Source organism: Carex rostrata, chromosome 35, assembly GCF_964058835.1.
Source record: "Carex rostrata chromosome 35, lpCarRost1.2, whole genome shotgun sequence".
Classification (NCBI taxonomy): domain Eukaryota; kingdom Viridiplantae; phylum Streptophyta; class Magnoliopsida; order Poales; family Cyperaceae; genus Carex; species Carex rostrata.
Genome location: NC_135952.1, coordinates 4,203,613 through 4,221,469, shown reverse-complemented (window position 1 = coordinate 4,221,469; position 17,857 = coordinate 4,203,613). Strand labels below are relative to the sequence as shown.

At 33.2% G+C, this 17,857-nt stretch overlaps 2 protein-coding genes across 2 annotated transcripts; one reads left to right on the top strand and one right to left on the bottom strand.

The window, feature by feature from the left end:
- Positions 1 to 1,461: 1,461 nt before the first annotated feature.
- Positions 1,462 to 12,400, bottom strand: LOC144549629 (lysine--tRNA ligase, chloroplastic/mitochondrial-like). The gene is made up of 14 exons (XM_078298402.1): positions 12,103 to 12,400; positions 11,427 to 11,639; positions 10,938 to 11,054; positions 10,400 to 10,503; positions 10,000 to 10,057; positions 9,517 to 9,585; positions 9,320 to 9,427; positions 8,965 to 9,057; positions 8,715 to 8,819; positions 8,316 to 8,528; positions 7,655 to 7,749; positions 2,175 to 2,265; positions 1,806 to 2,003; positions 1,462 to 1,634 (listed from the first exon to the last, which is right to left on the bottom strand). Exons 1-14 carry the CDS (start codon positions 12,346 to 12,348, stop codon positions 1,542 to 1,544), a joined length of 1,803 nt encoding a protein of 600 aa, XP_078154528.1. The 5' UTR covers positions 12,349 to 12,400; the 3' UTR covers positions 1,462 to 1,541.
- A 4,435-nt stretch (positions 12,401 to 16,835) lies between these two features.
- Positions 16,836 to 17,597, top strand: LOC144549547 (uncharacterized). Its single transcript, XM_078298316.1, has one exon. The coding sequence runs from the start codon at positions 16,923 to 16,925 to the stop codon at positions 17,352 to 17,354; it is 432 nt and encodes a 143-aa protein (XP_078154442.1). The 5' UTR covers positions 16,836 to 16,922; the 3' UTR covers positions 17,355 to 17,597.
- The last annotated feature ends 260 nt before the right edge of the window (positions 17,598 to 17,857 follow it).

Sequence of the window (17,857 nt, the reverse complement as noted above, 5' to 3'; positions counted from 1 at the left end):
AACAATTTGATGATGTGATGATTCTTTATTTTTAAGTACCAATAATATCAAATAATAGCTCGATTCGAATCTAATATCAAATATCATACAACAATTCAATATCGACATATAATATGATATAAAAAAAAACATAAATAAAAAGTGCTATCATATGTATGTATATGATATATATACACACACATATTATAAGAAAAATATATACTTACACACACGTTCCAATTTTGTATTTTTCTTCTTCTTTGTTTCTAATTTAGAATACACACATTGATATATTATATATTGAAAATATATTTTAAATTGTTCACACCAATATGTATAGAAACAAAGAAAGAGAAATAGGGAAATAAAAAAATTGATTTCCATTATGATTCGTATAGAAACGAGGAAGGAAACAAAGAAATAAGAAAATTGAAGGTGAAGTCTTCTCAATTGAAGAGGAGAAATATAGAACAAAGAAATAAGGAAATTAATAAATATATCGTTAAATTTCAGAATTTGTTCAATTTTAATTGTAACATATCGTGTGGCAGCACATGTGGTGAGTATGCTTTTAACTAAATTTAGACTTTTATACATAAAATAAATGCATTTAATCAAAAGAAGACAAATTATGTAATTGGAGGGCTGAGATCAAATCCGAAGTTTCATCTTTCAATCGTAACCGTTGGCAGATCGGACACCCAACGTGCTTAATAATAGAATGGAGATGCATCAGCTGTGTATCATTGGTCATCTTTATCGCACAACTTGACTGACGTGCTGAATTTTTCGGGAACCTGCGACCCCAGTTGAGGTCTTACTTTTCTCTCTCTTCTTAGTAGTTAATTGCGTTGACTTGTATTAGGATTTATTGGCTATTTAAACCATACTTTATGGTAATCGTAGTGCAATCGATTTTATTAATTTTACATTTGTATATGATCCTTTTTTTCTCTCCTCTCATTTGTTTGTTTTTCCTCATCTGATCTCCAAGAGCCGAATTTTCTATTTTACCATCTTTAAAAATAAAATAAACACTTTAAACACTCATTTATATCTACGAAACCAGCAGGCTGGTCTCGCAAATATAATTAAAAATGGAATTTCTGTGGGACCATTTAAAAAAAATAAAAATTAAGCACTCATTTATACCTGCGAAACCAGCAGGCTGGTATCACAGATATAATCTGCGGGACCATTTAAAAAGGGAATTTCTCAGAATCTGCAGGACCAGTCTACTGGTTTTGCAGGTATAACCTGCGAACCTGGTGAATATAGAAATTTTCAGAAAAAAACTGGCCAAAGGGTTTATCCCTTTTTTCAAAGATGGTAAAAAAGAAATTTGGCTCCAAGAGAGGCCTTTCATTTAGCCTTTTTTGGGTGGTTTTCTAGTATTTGGAGAGGGGAGTGAGGGTGAACAGAAAAATCAGAAAAACATTAATTAGGGGCAAAAGTGGTATAAGGATAAAAAAAATTAAAGTGCGCCCTCAATATTTTAAAACAAGCCCTGAGAATAGCGCTTCCCATAATCAAAACCTCAAACGAATGACATGATAAAAACTTTATTGCTGTACTTTCAAAACAGGGAAGGCAATCACATCTCTTATATTGGCTGAATTCGTCAAAAGCATAACCAGTCGGTCAATTCCAAGCCCCTACAACAATAACAAATAGGTTGTTAGAATAAATTCCACTAATGCAAAAATAATAAGCAAACTTAATCCTTCATTTGTCATACGCTCTTTTTCTTATGTCATTTGCAGCACCTCCAATATCAGTGTGTAATAAGAATAAAATTTAGAAAAAAAAAAAAAAAAACAGTATACCATGCCAGAAGCAGGGGGCATGCCATATTCTAGGGATGTTATGAAGTCCTCATCTAGAGTTATTTCGTAAGAGTAATCATCATCATCATCGCTATTATTTGCCTTTTCTGATTCTTCACTTGATTTTGATTTTGATTTCGATGCAAGGGCAGCTCTTTTGGCATTGTGCTGTTTTATCTGATCTTCAAATCTACTCCTCTGCCGTATTAATCACAAATAAAAAGAAAGGCTCCAAGGTCAAGTAATGAACTGCAAGTCCATTTTTATTCTTTTTATAAGAAACTTTCTTATACAATTATTTTCTGTCTCAGTGTGTGTGTGTGTGTGTGGGGGGGGGGGGGGGGGGGGGGGGGGGGGGGGTGTTGTTACCTGATCGATAGGATCTGTAAGTTCTGAAAAAGCATTCCCGATCTCACGTCCACAAATGAAGAGTTCAAATCTTTCAGTCAATCCAGCAAATCTGCCATAAATAAATAAATAAAATGTTATGCATTTACAAATGCCCTCTAACTAAAATGTCTAATATGCTATTGAACTTAAAAAGACAGCCAAAGCTATATTGCAATGTTAAGGATGTGAGCACCATTTCTTATTGAAAACAATAACAATGCAAGTTTTCCAAAAACTAAGATATATTGCATAGTTTTTTATCCTACTTCTATAAATACATTGATTATTATGTGTACTACATAATTTTTATTTACAGAGAATAAGGAATTCCAAAAAAAAAAAAAATATGTAGTTGTAATGATGGTTTTATTAGGCAACTAAAAGATTAAAAACAAGAGAAAAGGTAACGTCCCCCGACGTTCAGTCCCCGGAAAATCCCCGCCTTCTATTTTCACGCATTTTTAACCATCTGCCGATGCGGTTTCAACTGATGCTAACGGTTCGACCGTTCCTCCCACTTTCCTTATATAAACGAAGTTTCTAAATTGTCATTGTTTTCCATTTCTCTACTCTGTTCTTTCCAAATCTGACAATCTCTTATTCCAATTTTGACGATCTCTGATTTCCATCGACGATTCTATCTTTTACGAGAGTCGGTCTCCAAGATCAATTCGAACTTATTACCACTAAACTAGAGTCTGCGATGAGAAATTACAAATTGCAAAAGACATGGATTCAAATCAAGAGCAGCACCGGTTGTAAACGAATCGCTAACTTCAATCATGAACAACACTGACGATTGGATCCAAATATGAGACGGAGCATCTGAGACATGGATTTGGAGACTAAACTTAAAAGAGAAACGAGGTAAATATCATCCTTTGGATATTTGATTTTGCTAATTTATCGTAATTAATGGTTTTAATTTTGATTTTTGATAGCTACTTGTAATTGGTGTAATATGTATGTACTCTTACCACTCATGGAGGAGGTGTAAAACTCTCTGCACGCCAACTGCTTGATAAAATGTCTAAGTGATGGATTGGTTTCCATGTTGCCAGAATAACAGAATCCTGTTATTCCATTGGGATAAAGCATATTTATTTCCCTCTCTAATATGTATTACACCAGATCTAATGAACCAAATATCTTTTGATTTCTAGTTATCTAGAGATATGTCAAATGAGAACATTAGTGGAGAAGAGGAGAGAAAAGGCAAAAGCAAATAGAAATGGAAGATCTAATTAAGGGATTGATTAATGTAGCATTAGATGCCATTGATGGAGATGGCGAGCAAGAACAGAGGAGAAATCAAGTGACATCGACTCAAGAGGGAGAAATGGATGAGAGGTCCAGGGCTACTTGGGCTGAGGTATCTTTCAATCTCCTTTTGATTTTAGAACTAAACAAAGTAGATAAGATAACCTTTCAATATTTTACAAGTCAACCAATTGCAATTACTTTGTTTAGTTCCTCTCTGAACTTAATTGCGTTAAACAAATTTTGGAATACACATTTGTGATTTTTTCATGATTTTTATATATTTATTTCATTAATTTTGGCATAGAGTATATTATGTTGACTGTTTTGACCATTATAAACAACTAAAATTTAGAAAATTATTGTGAGCAATTGGCTACACTATATTTTTTAGTTCTTTATCTGAAAATGATGATCAATTCATGTATTGTATGCTAAAAAAATATCAAGATTTATGAAGGCTAGGAACTTTATGAAACCCATAGATTTGTGAGGGGCAGTTCATAGGCCAGCGAACAATATTTTACACCAATTTTGTTTTTGTCAGTTTGATATTAAAAAATCAGTTTAAAAATCACCAAAGTCCCTATAAATGGAAAAATTTGTACAGTGGTATTTAGCATGTTGTATTCTAGATCACCTGTCAAACTATAGCATTTGTCAGAACCATGCACTAGGCACGGGGAAAGGCGGGTGAGAATTGGGTTCACGTGGTGTAACCGTGTAATCTAAGGAACACCAATTGCTTTTTGTTGGGAATATATGATGGTTTTGATGGCCAATATATACTAGGATATCTTGTTTGAACTTGAAGATAATTAATGGGAGCGATAGCAGCACCAACTGATAATATTACTAGAAAAAGTAACATTAATTTCCCTGTTTCTTGGTTGGATACTTACCAATTCTAAACTAGGAAGAAATAGTATCTGATCACATTGATCATGTATCTTTGTAGCAAATAACCTGGAAGTGGATGCAGTATTTGTGTACACAAAAACAGGCTTCATGGCGTCCCTACTGTCGCGGTGCCGTCCCTACTGCCGGCCGACGTCACCTCTCCTCCACCAAACCTCCTGCCGAACCTCCTCTCCTCACCCATGGATTTGCTCTCCGCCGAACCTCCTGTTCTTCCTGCAATATTCAGGTAAGCTGTTTTGTAGTTATCTAAGATGAAATTTTAATGAATGAACAAGACAGAGGCAAATTTTTTGCACACTGCTGATGCTATCTTTGTAAGTACAGCACTAATATATAATCTTTAGAATTTTGTTTTTTTCTCTTTGAAACAAACTGGTACAACTTCCATTTCAATGAACAGGAAACTTCAAGGCATATACTGATTTTACATATGGCCATTATAGTATTAACATTTTGGCACTGGAGTTGTACAGTATTTAGATTTTGGCCTGAATAGAATTATGAATCCTTATTGGTTCAGTAGCTTTAGTAATTTGATTTATGAAGAGGCAAATTTTAATGAATGAACAAGACAGAGACAAATTTTATTAGACGGGGGCAAATTTATTTTTGTTGGGAATATATGATTTTTAATATACCTTGAAGTATGTTTTTTTTTTCTTTTTTCTTATTCAACTCTTTTCATAGTTCTTATTCAACTTATTTTTTCATGTTCAGCTCTATTGCCGGTGTAAACCGTTGCTCGTTGGAGCTGTTCAAACTTGCCATAGCCTGAGAAGGAATCGGCACGCACAAGTTCAAGCCAGATGTCAGGAGATGTAGAAAGTGAATGGACAAGAAAGTAAATTAAGAGCAGCATTTGAGCCTGTCTCATGGTTTTTATTTGAGAAAATGATAAGAAGTGGGTTTTTTTGGGCACGAGAGATATATAGGTGTATTGATATATATTAGATGTATTAGTTACTCTATTTGGAAATTATGCGTTGACAAATTAAGTTGGTCTGTCTTATTGCATGTACATTAATTCATGAGAATTTGTTAGTTGGTGCTATTTGCATTAAAATATTTAATATACCTTACTGCAACAATGACATGATTTAGTTCAAATTTATGTTGTATAGGAATATTGGTAAGAATTTATACTTCATTTTGTTATGTTTTTTTGGTTTAGAGTAGGAACATGATTTCACTCTAGTAAAGACTAGATTGACCTAAGTTTATAGAATTCATACATGAGATTTACATAATTTTTTATTTAAGTTTACAGAATTTAAGATTTTAAGCACTAGAAGATCATCTTAAATTTACAGAATTCATTGCTTAGGTTTAATAATTATAAGTAGTGTTATGTTAGAATTTTAGTTTACAAAGTTTTACAGTAAGATTTACAAAATTTAAAACATACAATTTTAGTTTTTGGATACAGCACATCAAAAAAGAAAAAATTTATAAATTTCAATTTTGGTTTACATAATTCAACACTTAAGTTTACAGAGTTATGTGATATAATTAACAGAATTCAAAATAATTGAAAGAAGTATATAGATGCAGAATTTAACAAAACTAAAATTTTGAAAAAAAAAATAAAATAATTTTTTTTTACCGATTTACAGTATTCAACGAAACTGTCTACAGAGTTATGTGATAAGGTTTATAGAATTTAAAACAATTCGATGTAGCATCTAGATGCAAATTTAAAAAAAAATAAAAGTTTGAAAAAATTAAAATTTGAATTTTGTTTACCGATTTATAGTATTCAATGAAATTGTCTATAGAGTTATGTGGTCAGGTTTACAGAATTCAAAACAATTGAAAGCAGCATCTAGATACAAATTAAAAAAAAAACTTTAAAATAAAATTAAAATTTGAATTTGGTTTACCGATTTATAGTATTGATGTTTACAGAATTAGTTGAATTAGTTTACAGGATTTAGTATTGTGTTTACAGGATTTAGTATTGATGTTTACAGTATTGATGTTTACAGAATTGAAAGTTTTATGTTTATAGGATTTGTTGAATTAGTTTACATGATTTAGTATTGATGTTTACAGAATTAGTTGAACTAGTTTACAGGATTTAGTATTGATGTTTACAGTATTGATGTTTATAGAATTGAAAGTTTTATGTTGACAGGATTTGTTGAATTAGTTTACAGGATTTAGTATTGATGTTTACAGAATTAGTTGAAAAAAAAATTTGAAAAAAAAAATTCGAAATCTTTTTTACATTTTTAAAAAATAAAATAAAATATTGAAAAAATTTAAAAATTGAATTTTTTTTTACCGGTTTATAGGATTAAACGAAACTATTTATAGAGTTATGTAGTAAGGTTTACAGAATTCAAAATAATTAAAAGTAGTATCTAGAAGGAGACAAAAAAATTTTGAAGAAAAATTTTTAAAAAAAAATTTTGAAAAAAAATTTGAAAAAAAATTTTGAATAAAAAATTTGAAAATAAAAATTTCGAAAATAAAGTTTTGAAAAAAAAAATTTGAAAAAAAAAATCGAATATTTTTTACATATTTCTGTTTACAAAGTTTTAATGTAGTCATAGTTAGTTTTTAGTTTTGAAAAGCTATTAGAGATCTTCTAGATGTGGTCCTAGTCAAAGGTCTAGAAGTGGTCCCAGTCAAAGTAGTTAAAGTGGTTAAAGTGGTGGTTAAAGTGGTGGTTAAAGTGAAAGTTAAAGTGGAAGTTATTGGGGACCACACATAATTGAAAATTTTATGTTGACAGGATTTGTTGAATTAGTTTACAGGATTTAGTATTGATGTTTACAGAATTTGATATTGATGTTTGCAGAATTAGTCCGGGGATTTTTGGGGGACTGGAGTTGGGGGACTGTTAACTGCTTCCTAAAAACAAATTAATGAAAAATCAGGGCCTCACATGCAAGCAGATCAAATGTTTATATTAATCAAAATTCCACAGGACTCGAGTACAAAATTTTATAAAAACTCAGGACACTGTAACCGGCCTTATGGCCTTGAGCATAGCCTTCCCAATCCTGAGCCCTCTTACAAGGATGTAGGAAGCTGGAAATTCACGCATAAGTCTGACCAGGGATATCCAGAGGCTGTATTCTCCAAAATTTTCATACTAAATTAACCAGATACAATAGCTGGAGTATCTGATATGAATTGCATGCTGATCATCTGGGTCCATCATATGCATCAGATGCAGGTCCAAAGTATGCTACTTAGAGACGCATTATGTAATTGGCAACCTGGTGACCCATATACAAATTAGAATAACATTTTGATAATTCAAAAGGAACCTTCTATGGGGTTTGGCGAGTGGTGAAACCTCGATAGGGTAATCAAGAACAAAAGTTGGTTGTATAAGTGTAGGCTCAACAACTGCTTCAAAAACCTGAAAATGGTTGAAATTAATCAAATTTTATAAACTAAGCAAGTTCATTTTCGTCAGCTAACATGCATACTTGAAGTCTACAAATTTAAACTACAAATTCATAATAAATCAGGGAATGTAACTGATAAAACAAGCATTGCCTAAACTTATACCAAGACAGGACATGAATTGGAAACCACATCACATGAGTATAGTGCAAGATGACTGGTACAGCAAGATGAAGAACTGCATACAGTTTCAGTACCAGGTATGGATGCTATGGTAAATTAAAGTCAAAGATTCCATAAAAGACATTTAACTAAAACAATTCATATTTTCCTGGGCTGCTATACTTCTCATGAATAGTAGGAACAATGTAGGCATTTTGGACTGCTCAATATAGATGATAAGGTTTGAACCGTATATTCACACATAATTCAGATAAAATAAGGGTCCCCTCCCCTTATTGGACATCAGCAACATGGATCTAGCCAGTCAAATTTAGTTCAGACATACAAGATTAGAACAGTACAGCACTATTATTCAAGGCATGAATAATAACTGATATGGAACCCCTGGACTTTTACCTCATTGAGAACATGACCAACAGATGAGCAGGCTTCTAAAAGACTGCTACTATTATCTTTTCCTTCTGAGCGAGCTTTAAAAATGCCTCTTGCAGCCTCTTTAGCAGCCTCGACATTGTTTCCAAACTCATGGAAATCAACTCCAGTCGCGTCTTTGACAAGAGAATGCATGGTCTCTCTCCTCCACGGTCTCATTAAAGATATCTCAGTTCCCTGGTTAAATATACCAGTTAACCGGTCACACCTTGTTCCTACTCAAGTCTTGGCAATATAAGAGTAGGTGAAGCATAGAATACCACACTTTTACTGGAAATATGCTCAAAGTAAAAATGGATACAAAACACAGAGATGAACCGAAATGAAAAGGGATTGAACCTGTTAATACTCTGTATGACTTACCTGATAATCTACTTGAAGCCTCCCGTGAATAGACATAGCACATCTAGTTATAATTTCCTCAGCCAAATTCAACATGCTTTCATAATCCGAATATGCTTCATACATCTAAGCAACATTAAATTTTCAATTAATTAATATTCATATTCAACAAGGTGGAGTTGAAGAATACGAAGGAATATTTGGCGAACTAAAAAATGGTCATGCTAAGAGCTGTCACAAACATAATAAATTGAAAGGGAACTATGCTTACCTCGATGGAAGTAAATTCAGGATTATGACGAGTAGAAATTCCTTCATTTCGGAATATTCTTCCAATTTCATATACCTTCTCAAGTCCACCTACCTGACAATCCAAAACAATTATTTATAATGCACACATAGCAGCACTATAAAATAGAAAGATGATACTAGATGGCTAATACATTCATGGAAAACCAATTTCTAAAAGAACAACGGGTAAGCCAGTAGAGGACAAAAATTAGCCATCAATAGAAACAATGAAATACAAATTGACAAACTAAAATAGCAGCAAAAAGATAAAAACAATACTGACAGGCGATGGGAAACAATTAAATACAAGACAGTTACAATAACGACCTCCTCACCAGCATTCGTTTGAGGTGTAGCTCAGTTGCAATTCTCAAATAAAGATCTCTCCCAAGAGAATTATGGTATGTCACGAATGGCCTAGCTTCAGCACCACCAGCTGCACCCTGATATGCCAGTAAAGTTCCAAATGACTGACAAGAAAAACAAAGAAGAAGAAGAGAACAAAAGAAAAGGCAAGATTAGAGCTGCAGACCTGAAGAACTGGAGTCTCAACTTCTATAAAACCAAATGACTCCACTGCCTTGCGTATCTCTGAAACAATCTGCATTAATAATTAAGTATGTTATATTTTACAATAAAATAACTAAATGGTGCATGAGCAAAGGGACAAACCAAAACGTTAAAGGAACTGACAAATATATATATATATATATATATATATATAAAAAGCCCTTCATGTCTTGTATTGAAACCTCTTATTTGAATTTTTTTTTTCACAAATTACTTTGAACCATAACTAGGGAAGATGGGATAAGACTATTTATATGTTAAAAGCTAGAAAATATTTTAACCTAAGCCATCAAAAGCTAAAGGTACTTAGTGCATCCATACTAATTAGTGATACTTAACATGTTCATATGATTTATCATGGTTTATTTCCCCTAGTATATATATTTTGCAAAAATGCTTAACAGTAAAGGAAAAAACACGGCATAACATACTCTCTTTTCACCACCTTAGCTCTTATTCTAAAAACATCAGCCACCTCAGGATTTGCAATCATGTCAACATACCTGCCCATGACAAAAAAAACAAAAAGCTTTCAATGCCGCTTACACATCGGCCATTACTGCAATATCTTATTCATTGTTAAAAGGAAAGAACTGAGATTCTAGACATAAAACTAGCTTATACATTAGGACTTTTGTAACAGATAAGTTTATTAATGATTATAATCAGGACAAAAATTACTAACCGAATAATGATAAAGAAAAATTATGCCACACTATGGAACAAAATAGTTCAAAATGTGGTCAAAGATAAATTGTGAAATTACTGATTTTGGGTGAAGCAGAGTTCATCATCACACCAAAATCCAAATAGGGAAAAATAAGATCAATTACTAATAAGCCAACCTTTGACGGTATCTCTTATCTATATCAGTCAGTCCATGAAACTTGTCTGGTAGAGGCAACAAAGACTTCGTAAGGATTTCAAAATTCTTCACATATACTGATAGCTCCCCTGCAATAACACCAATTTCAACTTACAACAAGATCTGGATCAAATTTCTCAAATAGAATATGTACAAATTACCATGCTGGGTTTCAATTTTGGTTGCATTTATAGGTTGATCACCCTTTGAACCGTTTTTACTCTTCTCTTGTTCTTCCTCCGCTTGTTTTATATTACTTGGAAAACTAGGTGTCAGTTTTGGCACATTAAGTTTGATTTCAGAATTGAGAGGAAAAAGGAGGCAAACTTTGACTAAACTGAGGCTCCATTGCAGGATTTGCAGGGCCAAAAAGAGGTATAATTAGGTCAAGCTGGGGCTTGGTTGGGTTTTGCTCAATGATAGCACTGGCTCAAAAAATCCAAACAGTAAAACCACTATTGACTGTAATCACAAAAATTGCAACCTATACCCCATTACAAAAGGGATTCCTTTTATACAAAATCTTTTTCAGTCTTCTTAATGGAACCACTAGCACCTAAAATGTCGCCAATGTCAACAAATGACTTTAATTTTGTGAACTGATTCTCTGAAAGACATTCCTTCTCACAGTAAAGCTACAACAGATGCAACAAATTAGCTTTAGAGACTGAAAAGTTGCAAATTAATTTCTTTATTGTTAGACAATGCAAATTCTTTGAAAATCAAGCTTTAAAGAGCATGACATATCTGCTCGTCTACAACTATTTGGTGACAACCTTTTCAAAAAATTGCAGCTAAATGGTGAGCAGAAATTCCAACTTAAAAATAACAGTTGGGACATTACTTTATGCCGATGGTATGCTTCATAAAGCAGTTCTTTGCAATCCTATGAGGTGACATATTACAAAATGCCCATACATATCAGGGTTTAACATACAAAAAAAATCAATAAAAATAATTAAATTGTTAAACAAGTTTTTTTATTAGGTATATTACCACACACAAACCTGTATTGTACCAGAATCATCTCTTAGTGTCAAGAACATTAGCTTGCCAAAGGCTCTACGTGCAACTACTCTTCCTGCCAGTGAAACTGCAACTCCCGTAAAGACTTCACCATTCTCCAAATATCCATAGCCTTGTTGTATTTGCCTTGCCGTGTGGCTTCTGTCCCATGTGTATGCATACGGCTCGTAACCTTTTTGTCTTAGTTCTTCTACCTGCCAATAAATAAGTTGAAAGTTTGACAGCCTAAACTAGTACCTAATGTTAGTTCCAATTGGTACCAGAAATGTCCTATTTGATACATTGTTCTTATGATGTCTGATCAATGTGGTACTTAAGCGTGCGTCAGGTTATCCCATGTTATCCCAATTGAACAATTTATTAGCATAGCAAAGAGGAATTGATAAGATAAAAACATAATTAAAAATGAACCTTGCATTGACCATTAAAATTTGGAAATCGGGCAGGAATTCTGAAATAGAGTTTCATGCATTGAAGGATTGCAGTAGTGGACAATAAAAAAGGTGCTGGTTTGGGGCAAGGTATGGTCAAGTTATATAATTTTGGCCTCAGTCAAAGTCTGACGAGTTGAGTTTGAATGGGCAGATAGATAGATAATAGCATGTATGAGATTTGAAATACAAGAGAAGAGAAAGGAATAGAAATAGTGGGTGGGACCTTTTTGAGACGAATGGCACGGACAAACTCGCGGTCGGAGGTGTTAAGGGAAGAAGAGGTACGCCGGCGATGATTCGATGTAGCAGTGGCGGAAGCGGAGACAGTAAAGGGTGAGGAACAGTAGTAGCTGTAGCTGGTGGTGTGAAAGTTGAAGTTAAATTCTGGTCTTGGTCTAACGACGACAGTGGCTCTGGAGGCAAAGGTCATTACTTGAGATGACGCTCTCCAAACTCTAAATATATCCATAGTCGCAAGAGGTCAAGAGGTCAAGAGGTCAAGAGGGGGAGGAAGCGATGCTCTCCAAACTCTAAATATATCCATAGTCGCAAGAGGTCAAGAGGTCAAGAGGTCAAGAGGGGGAGGAAGCGATGCTCTCCAAACTCTAAATATATCCATAGTCGCAAGAGGTCAAGAGGTCAAGAGGTCAAGAGGGGGAGGAAGCGATGCTCTCCAAACTCTAAATATATCCATAGTCGCAAGAGGGGGAGGAGTCCGGATCCTACTGTAACCCAATTTTAAATTGGGTTTTGCATCTTCACCATTCCTTTCGTCCAACGGCTCAGATTTAATAGCATCTGCCCAAAGGGCAAAGACCTGCCCCGTTTTTTTCCCCTTTGTTCTTTTCTTTCGATACCACAACTAAACTAATGGGTAAAAACCCAAATCAGAAACTCTAGTCCATTACCAAATTCATCCTCATCGCAATCTCGCTTTAATCATTCCAAACCATCTAAGAAAAAAAACAATTTAAGAAGACAAAGATGCAAGAGAAAAGAGGTTTATAACCTGAGAAATTAGGGTTTCTCATTTGATTGACGGGTACCACTGAAATCGGCCCAAGATGTTTAACGGGCTCACTTGTAGGCCCAAAGAGAGAAATCATTTTTATTCTCTTTGTTTGATTAATAGGAGGCCCATAGTAACGGGCTCTACCAAGTATTTTCAATTATTAATACCTTATTATGAAGGCCGTCAATTTTATATCCCACGCCAAACCTTTTTCGCATATCCTCAGTTAAATTCAAAACCAAAATAGTTAGTTCACCATTTAAAAAAGGAAAAATTAGTTATTTGTTACTCTAAAACTTTAAAATTTAAAAAATGTCACTTCGAAATTAGAAATCATCATAATGTCACCATAAACTTAGTTAATTTTACCACAAATATTGTATTAGTCTTGTTAAAAAAATAATAATAATTAACTTCCATAGGCTTGGTAATTAAAAAAATAATAATTAATAAAAGAGTTAATAAATACTCTAAAGTGTCCATAGTCTTGGTAATTAACAAGGAACATTAATTTTGACAAAAGAGTTGTCAATCTAATCAAATGAATACCTGATAGAGATCAGGGGATTGGACGTAACAAAGTAAAACATTTAATATGAATTGTGTTTGAGTCATTAATGTTTTATTTGTGTCTACCAAATACTTTTTTTTCTCTCGTTTTGATATCTCATGTGTTGAGAACCCACAAAATCCTAGAATCAAGATATAGTTATCTTGGATGATAGGGATTAAGTAGCAGCTAAATTAGTACTCTCTAGCAAGAGGAATATTTGGTTTCTAATATGTTTCTTGGTAGATTTCGTGGATGACTTCTATTTTGAAGTCTCGATTTGGTGCAAGGCGTTCTAGTTCATGCATACATCAATCACCAAGTTGCTGCAAGATATTAACCACCATTAACATTAACAAAGAGGTGAAGAAATTTCAACTCTATATCTAAAGGACATTCCTTTCTTGTTTGGAGACAAGAAACACAAAAAAAATGATATTTCTTGATTTAAAAATTTGATTTTGGTTTAATTTCAGTTACACATGATATTTCTTTGATACTTTTTCTTATCAAAATTTTTTAAATTCCGCTGTTTTATATACCATAAATCCCAATACTTGACCTTTTTGGTGGCCTTTAAATTTAATACATGACCCCATCAAATATAATTTATATTATTATTATGTACTGACAAGTATAATTATCATCATTGTCATCATCATCACCGTATATGTCTATCTGATAATTTAAAAATAATTAAAATTAAGAATCTGAGAAGAAGCGTGCTGTTTACAACAAGTGTCATGGGAATTGGGATGGATAAACTCTGGGAAAATTGAAACCTTTGAATCTCACAAATCACAAATAAAACAAGGGGCTGATATATAATATAATATAATATACCGAATATATTATTCGTGACGAAGCATTCACTAATTGATTTTTATAAATTAGTTTTTTTTTTTCTTTTTCCCTGAGAAAGGCTGTTCCGATCTTTGAATTCAAACAAATCATATATAAGAACAATTAATTAATAGGCCCAGAGACCCAAGACCAATTAATTAAACGACCTTAAATATTTTATTTTATACTTTATCATCTTTGTCAAATCCAATGGGCACCTCAATTTCTTCCAATTAAGAGTGACGGCTGCTCTTTTTGCTTCAAATAATTTCAATTTAATTAGCATTGAGCTTCAGCCCACAAGTTAAGAGGGGAAGTCACATTTTGAACTATAGAGATTAAATGTGAATAAAATCAATTATATAAAGTTTTTATACTGTAAATAAAAATTAAATTTACAGTATTCATAAAATTTTAATCTAAACAATATACACATAAATTTCGAAAGTAAATGGAGATCAATTTATTAGCATTTGGGCACAAGTCAGTAGTTTCTTACAAAGTATGAGGCACAGAACCTGAACAAAGCAATTAATATATAGCCAATAGGATGAAAACAAGTTAAAGTTATATATCAAAAAAAAGTTAAAGTTCTAATATATGAACCGTTCAACATGTTCTGTATATGAATATGTATCTGCAAACCAAATTTTATATTTTTTTAGATAGGTAGAAAATCACTTGATCTGAATGGTGTAGAATTTTCAGATCAAGTGATTTTCTATCTATCTAAAAAAATAGTAAAAAGATTCTAAAAAATGTAAAATTTGGTTTGCAAGTACATATTCATATGGAGATCATGTTGAACGGTTTGGATCAACCGTTAGGAATTTAAAAACTCAAATATTAAGCTGTTGCATGGAGGCCCTCTATGCTACGCGTAACATATTAGCATTTTCATATATATATATATATATATATATAGTTGACCTAAAAATTGATGAATGCTTTCACCACGTTTAACGCGACAACAGCGGATCTCAAGAATCAAAACCACTATAACACTTTTTAATTTAAATTTACATCTCGGCAGCAAAGTTGGAATTTTCAACAGAACAAGAAAACCTGTGCAAGTTTGAAATGTGGCTGTTTAAATTGGCCTACCTAGGGTTGTAAAAAAAAATAAAAAATTGTTTTATTTTCATTTTTTATTTAACACATATATACTTTCTGTTATGAAAACAATATTGGGTGCATGGCTCTTTATTTATTATATGATTTGAGCTATTGGTAATTTTTGGATCATATATATTGTCTCCAATTTCAAGGTACTTAGATTTGTTATTTTAAAAAAAAAGTTTCATTAATTAGATTTGAAAAGTGGGTCACCTAAAATACTCCAAATCCATACAACAGTACTACCGTACCGGTCTTGGTTTCCCTTTTATTAATTTGTTGTACAAATTAAATTCCCTCCTGCTAAATGCTAATCCACTAACCAGTCTGAGTCAGCAGTCTAATATAATTAAGCTAATTTCTTTCTTTATAAAGAAACCTCAATACGCTAATATTCAAAACCACAACAATTGGATCACTCGATCCGGTTCTTATGTGGACCTCATCTCTGTTGCTACGTACTTACTACTTGCCAATGATAATTAAGGAAAGTCCTCCTCATATTAATTCAATCATATTCGAATTGGTATATAATTAAAGACAACATTAAAGAGATATAGTTTAAATTACAAACTAAAAATCATCTTTCTTTTTCATAATTAACATTGTGGCTGGTATCATAGTGACACAACTCGAGATAAATTCACAAATAATTTGTGTTTTATTTGTTTTTTTTTTATGTTTCCGAACCGAATACCAAATAAAACGCCAAAAAAAAAACGTATAATACATTTTATTCACAAATAAAATATTAATTCACAAATTATTCGTGAAAAAATTGCAAATTATTTTTTCCTTGTAGTACTGAATCATTTCTATATTATACCCGAATTATTTCTGAATCATAAATTTCTAACCTCAATAAATCAAACCCGAACTATTCGTTTATCACTGCACAAAAGCGTCACATATTTTGGAATGACAAGAAGAGAAGGCCACAAGAATTCAGATTCTGCGGTGCCAATGTTGAGAGTAAGAATGAATGGTAGATCGATGTAGATGAATATCAATAGCAGATTGCAAGATCCGTAACGTTCGCAAATTAAATTAGGCAAATAAAAATAAAAACGAGGGACTGAGCCACTGATCGAGGGAGGGAGGTATCGCGCGACAACCTACAGACATGAAATAAATAGGTCAAATTCATCACATTGATTCAATCATAAGATTAGTCCGAATTAAATTATAGTTGATTTGGAGCCGATCAAGTACCCATTTCGTTTCGTAATATAAAAATGAGTCCAATGAGATCGCATCGGACGGTTCAGATTAAACAAAATTGGTCCCATAGCACGGGATTTAAGCCACCAATCCACGATTCCCGCAACCTTGCTCTCATCTTAATTCCTTTTCTGCCCCTATAAATAAATGAAAACGCACCTTCCTCTTCCTATTCCTACTCCTTCCTACTTGAGCAAAGTCAAACCGAACCACACCCATAAGGCCATAACCATAACCATCAATTCATCTCATCTCATCTCCTAAAACCCCTTAACCACACCACAACTTTCTCACTCCTCTCATGGCTGGAGGTCTCGACAAAACAATCCTCAAAACTGCGCTTTCAATTGCCGACGCAGCATCATGGTCATGCGCGCTGGCACTCTTGGCACTCATCCTCATGAGCTCTCTGCACGAAGGCAGGAGCCGCATGTCAGTCTTGTCAGATCATGAGGTAGAGATAGAAATGACGACTGATCAGAGTAGAATTGTGGTGAAGGGAAGCAGTTTGGTTGGGCAGCGGCCATGTGACGAAATATACGTTGTCAGTGAAGGAGAGACTCTGCATAGCATCAGTGATAAATGCGATGATCCTTTTATTGTCGAGAGGAATCCACATATTCATGATCCCGACGATGTTTTCCCGGGGTTGGTTATCATGATTACCCCTTCTTCTTCTTCTTCTTCTTCTTCTTCTTCTTCACCGGCTAAGTTCAAAAGCACAATTAGTTAATTAATTAGGAGAGAACGAGTAAGTAGATCAGAGTTTTATTTATCTTTCTTCTTAATCCCTACCTTTTGTTTTATTTTGTTGTTTTAATTAATAATTTAGTATTGTTAGATAGAGAAGTAGTGTTGCTTGAAGAGGTCAAGTCACAATTTAAGTGTATGATAAATTAAATGTGAATATCATGAATGAATTAGTAGGGATTGCTTAATTAATCAATTAATTAATTGTAAAGTTCTCTTGAGATGTCGATCTATATCAAATTATCAATTATGCTTTTCTTTTTTGTGGTGTGTGTGTTTGGAACTTTGGATTGTTGTATATGGATATTGGTGCGCATCATATTATATATATATCCTCCAATAAGTTTTGAGGCTGGAGTACTTGTGCTTTAATTTCACCGAAAGCTCCTTTAAGCATTGCTATTTGTTTGCGTCATGCTCTATTCTATTATGGCCTAAAAGTTAGGCTTAGGCTTCTATCTATCTATGACTATATATATGCATATA

Coding starts and splice junctions, on each gene's coding strand:
- LOC144549629 (XM_078298402.1), bottom strand. CDS start 12,348: ATGGATATATTTAGAGTTTGGAGAGCGTCATCTCAAGTAATGACCTTT. Junction 9,428..9,516: donor TTGAGACTCCAGTTCTTCAG/GTCTGCAGCTCT, acceptor CTGGCATATCAG/GGTGCAGCTGGTGGTGCTGA. Junction 8,529..8,714: donor GGCTTCAAGTAGATTATCAG/GTAAGTCATACA, acceptor ATATTTAACCAG/GGAACTGAGATATCTTTAAT.
- LOC144549547 (XM_078298316.1), top strand. CDS start 16,923: ATGGCTGGAGGTCTCGACAAAACAATCCTCAAAACTGCGCTTTCAATT.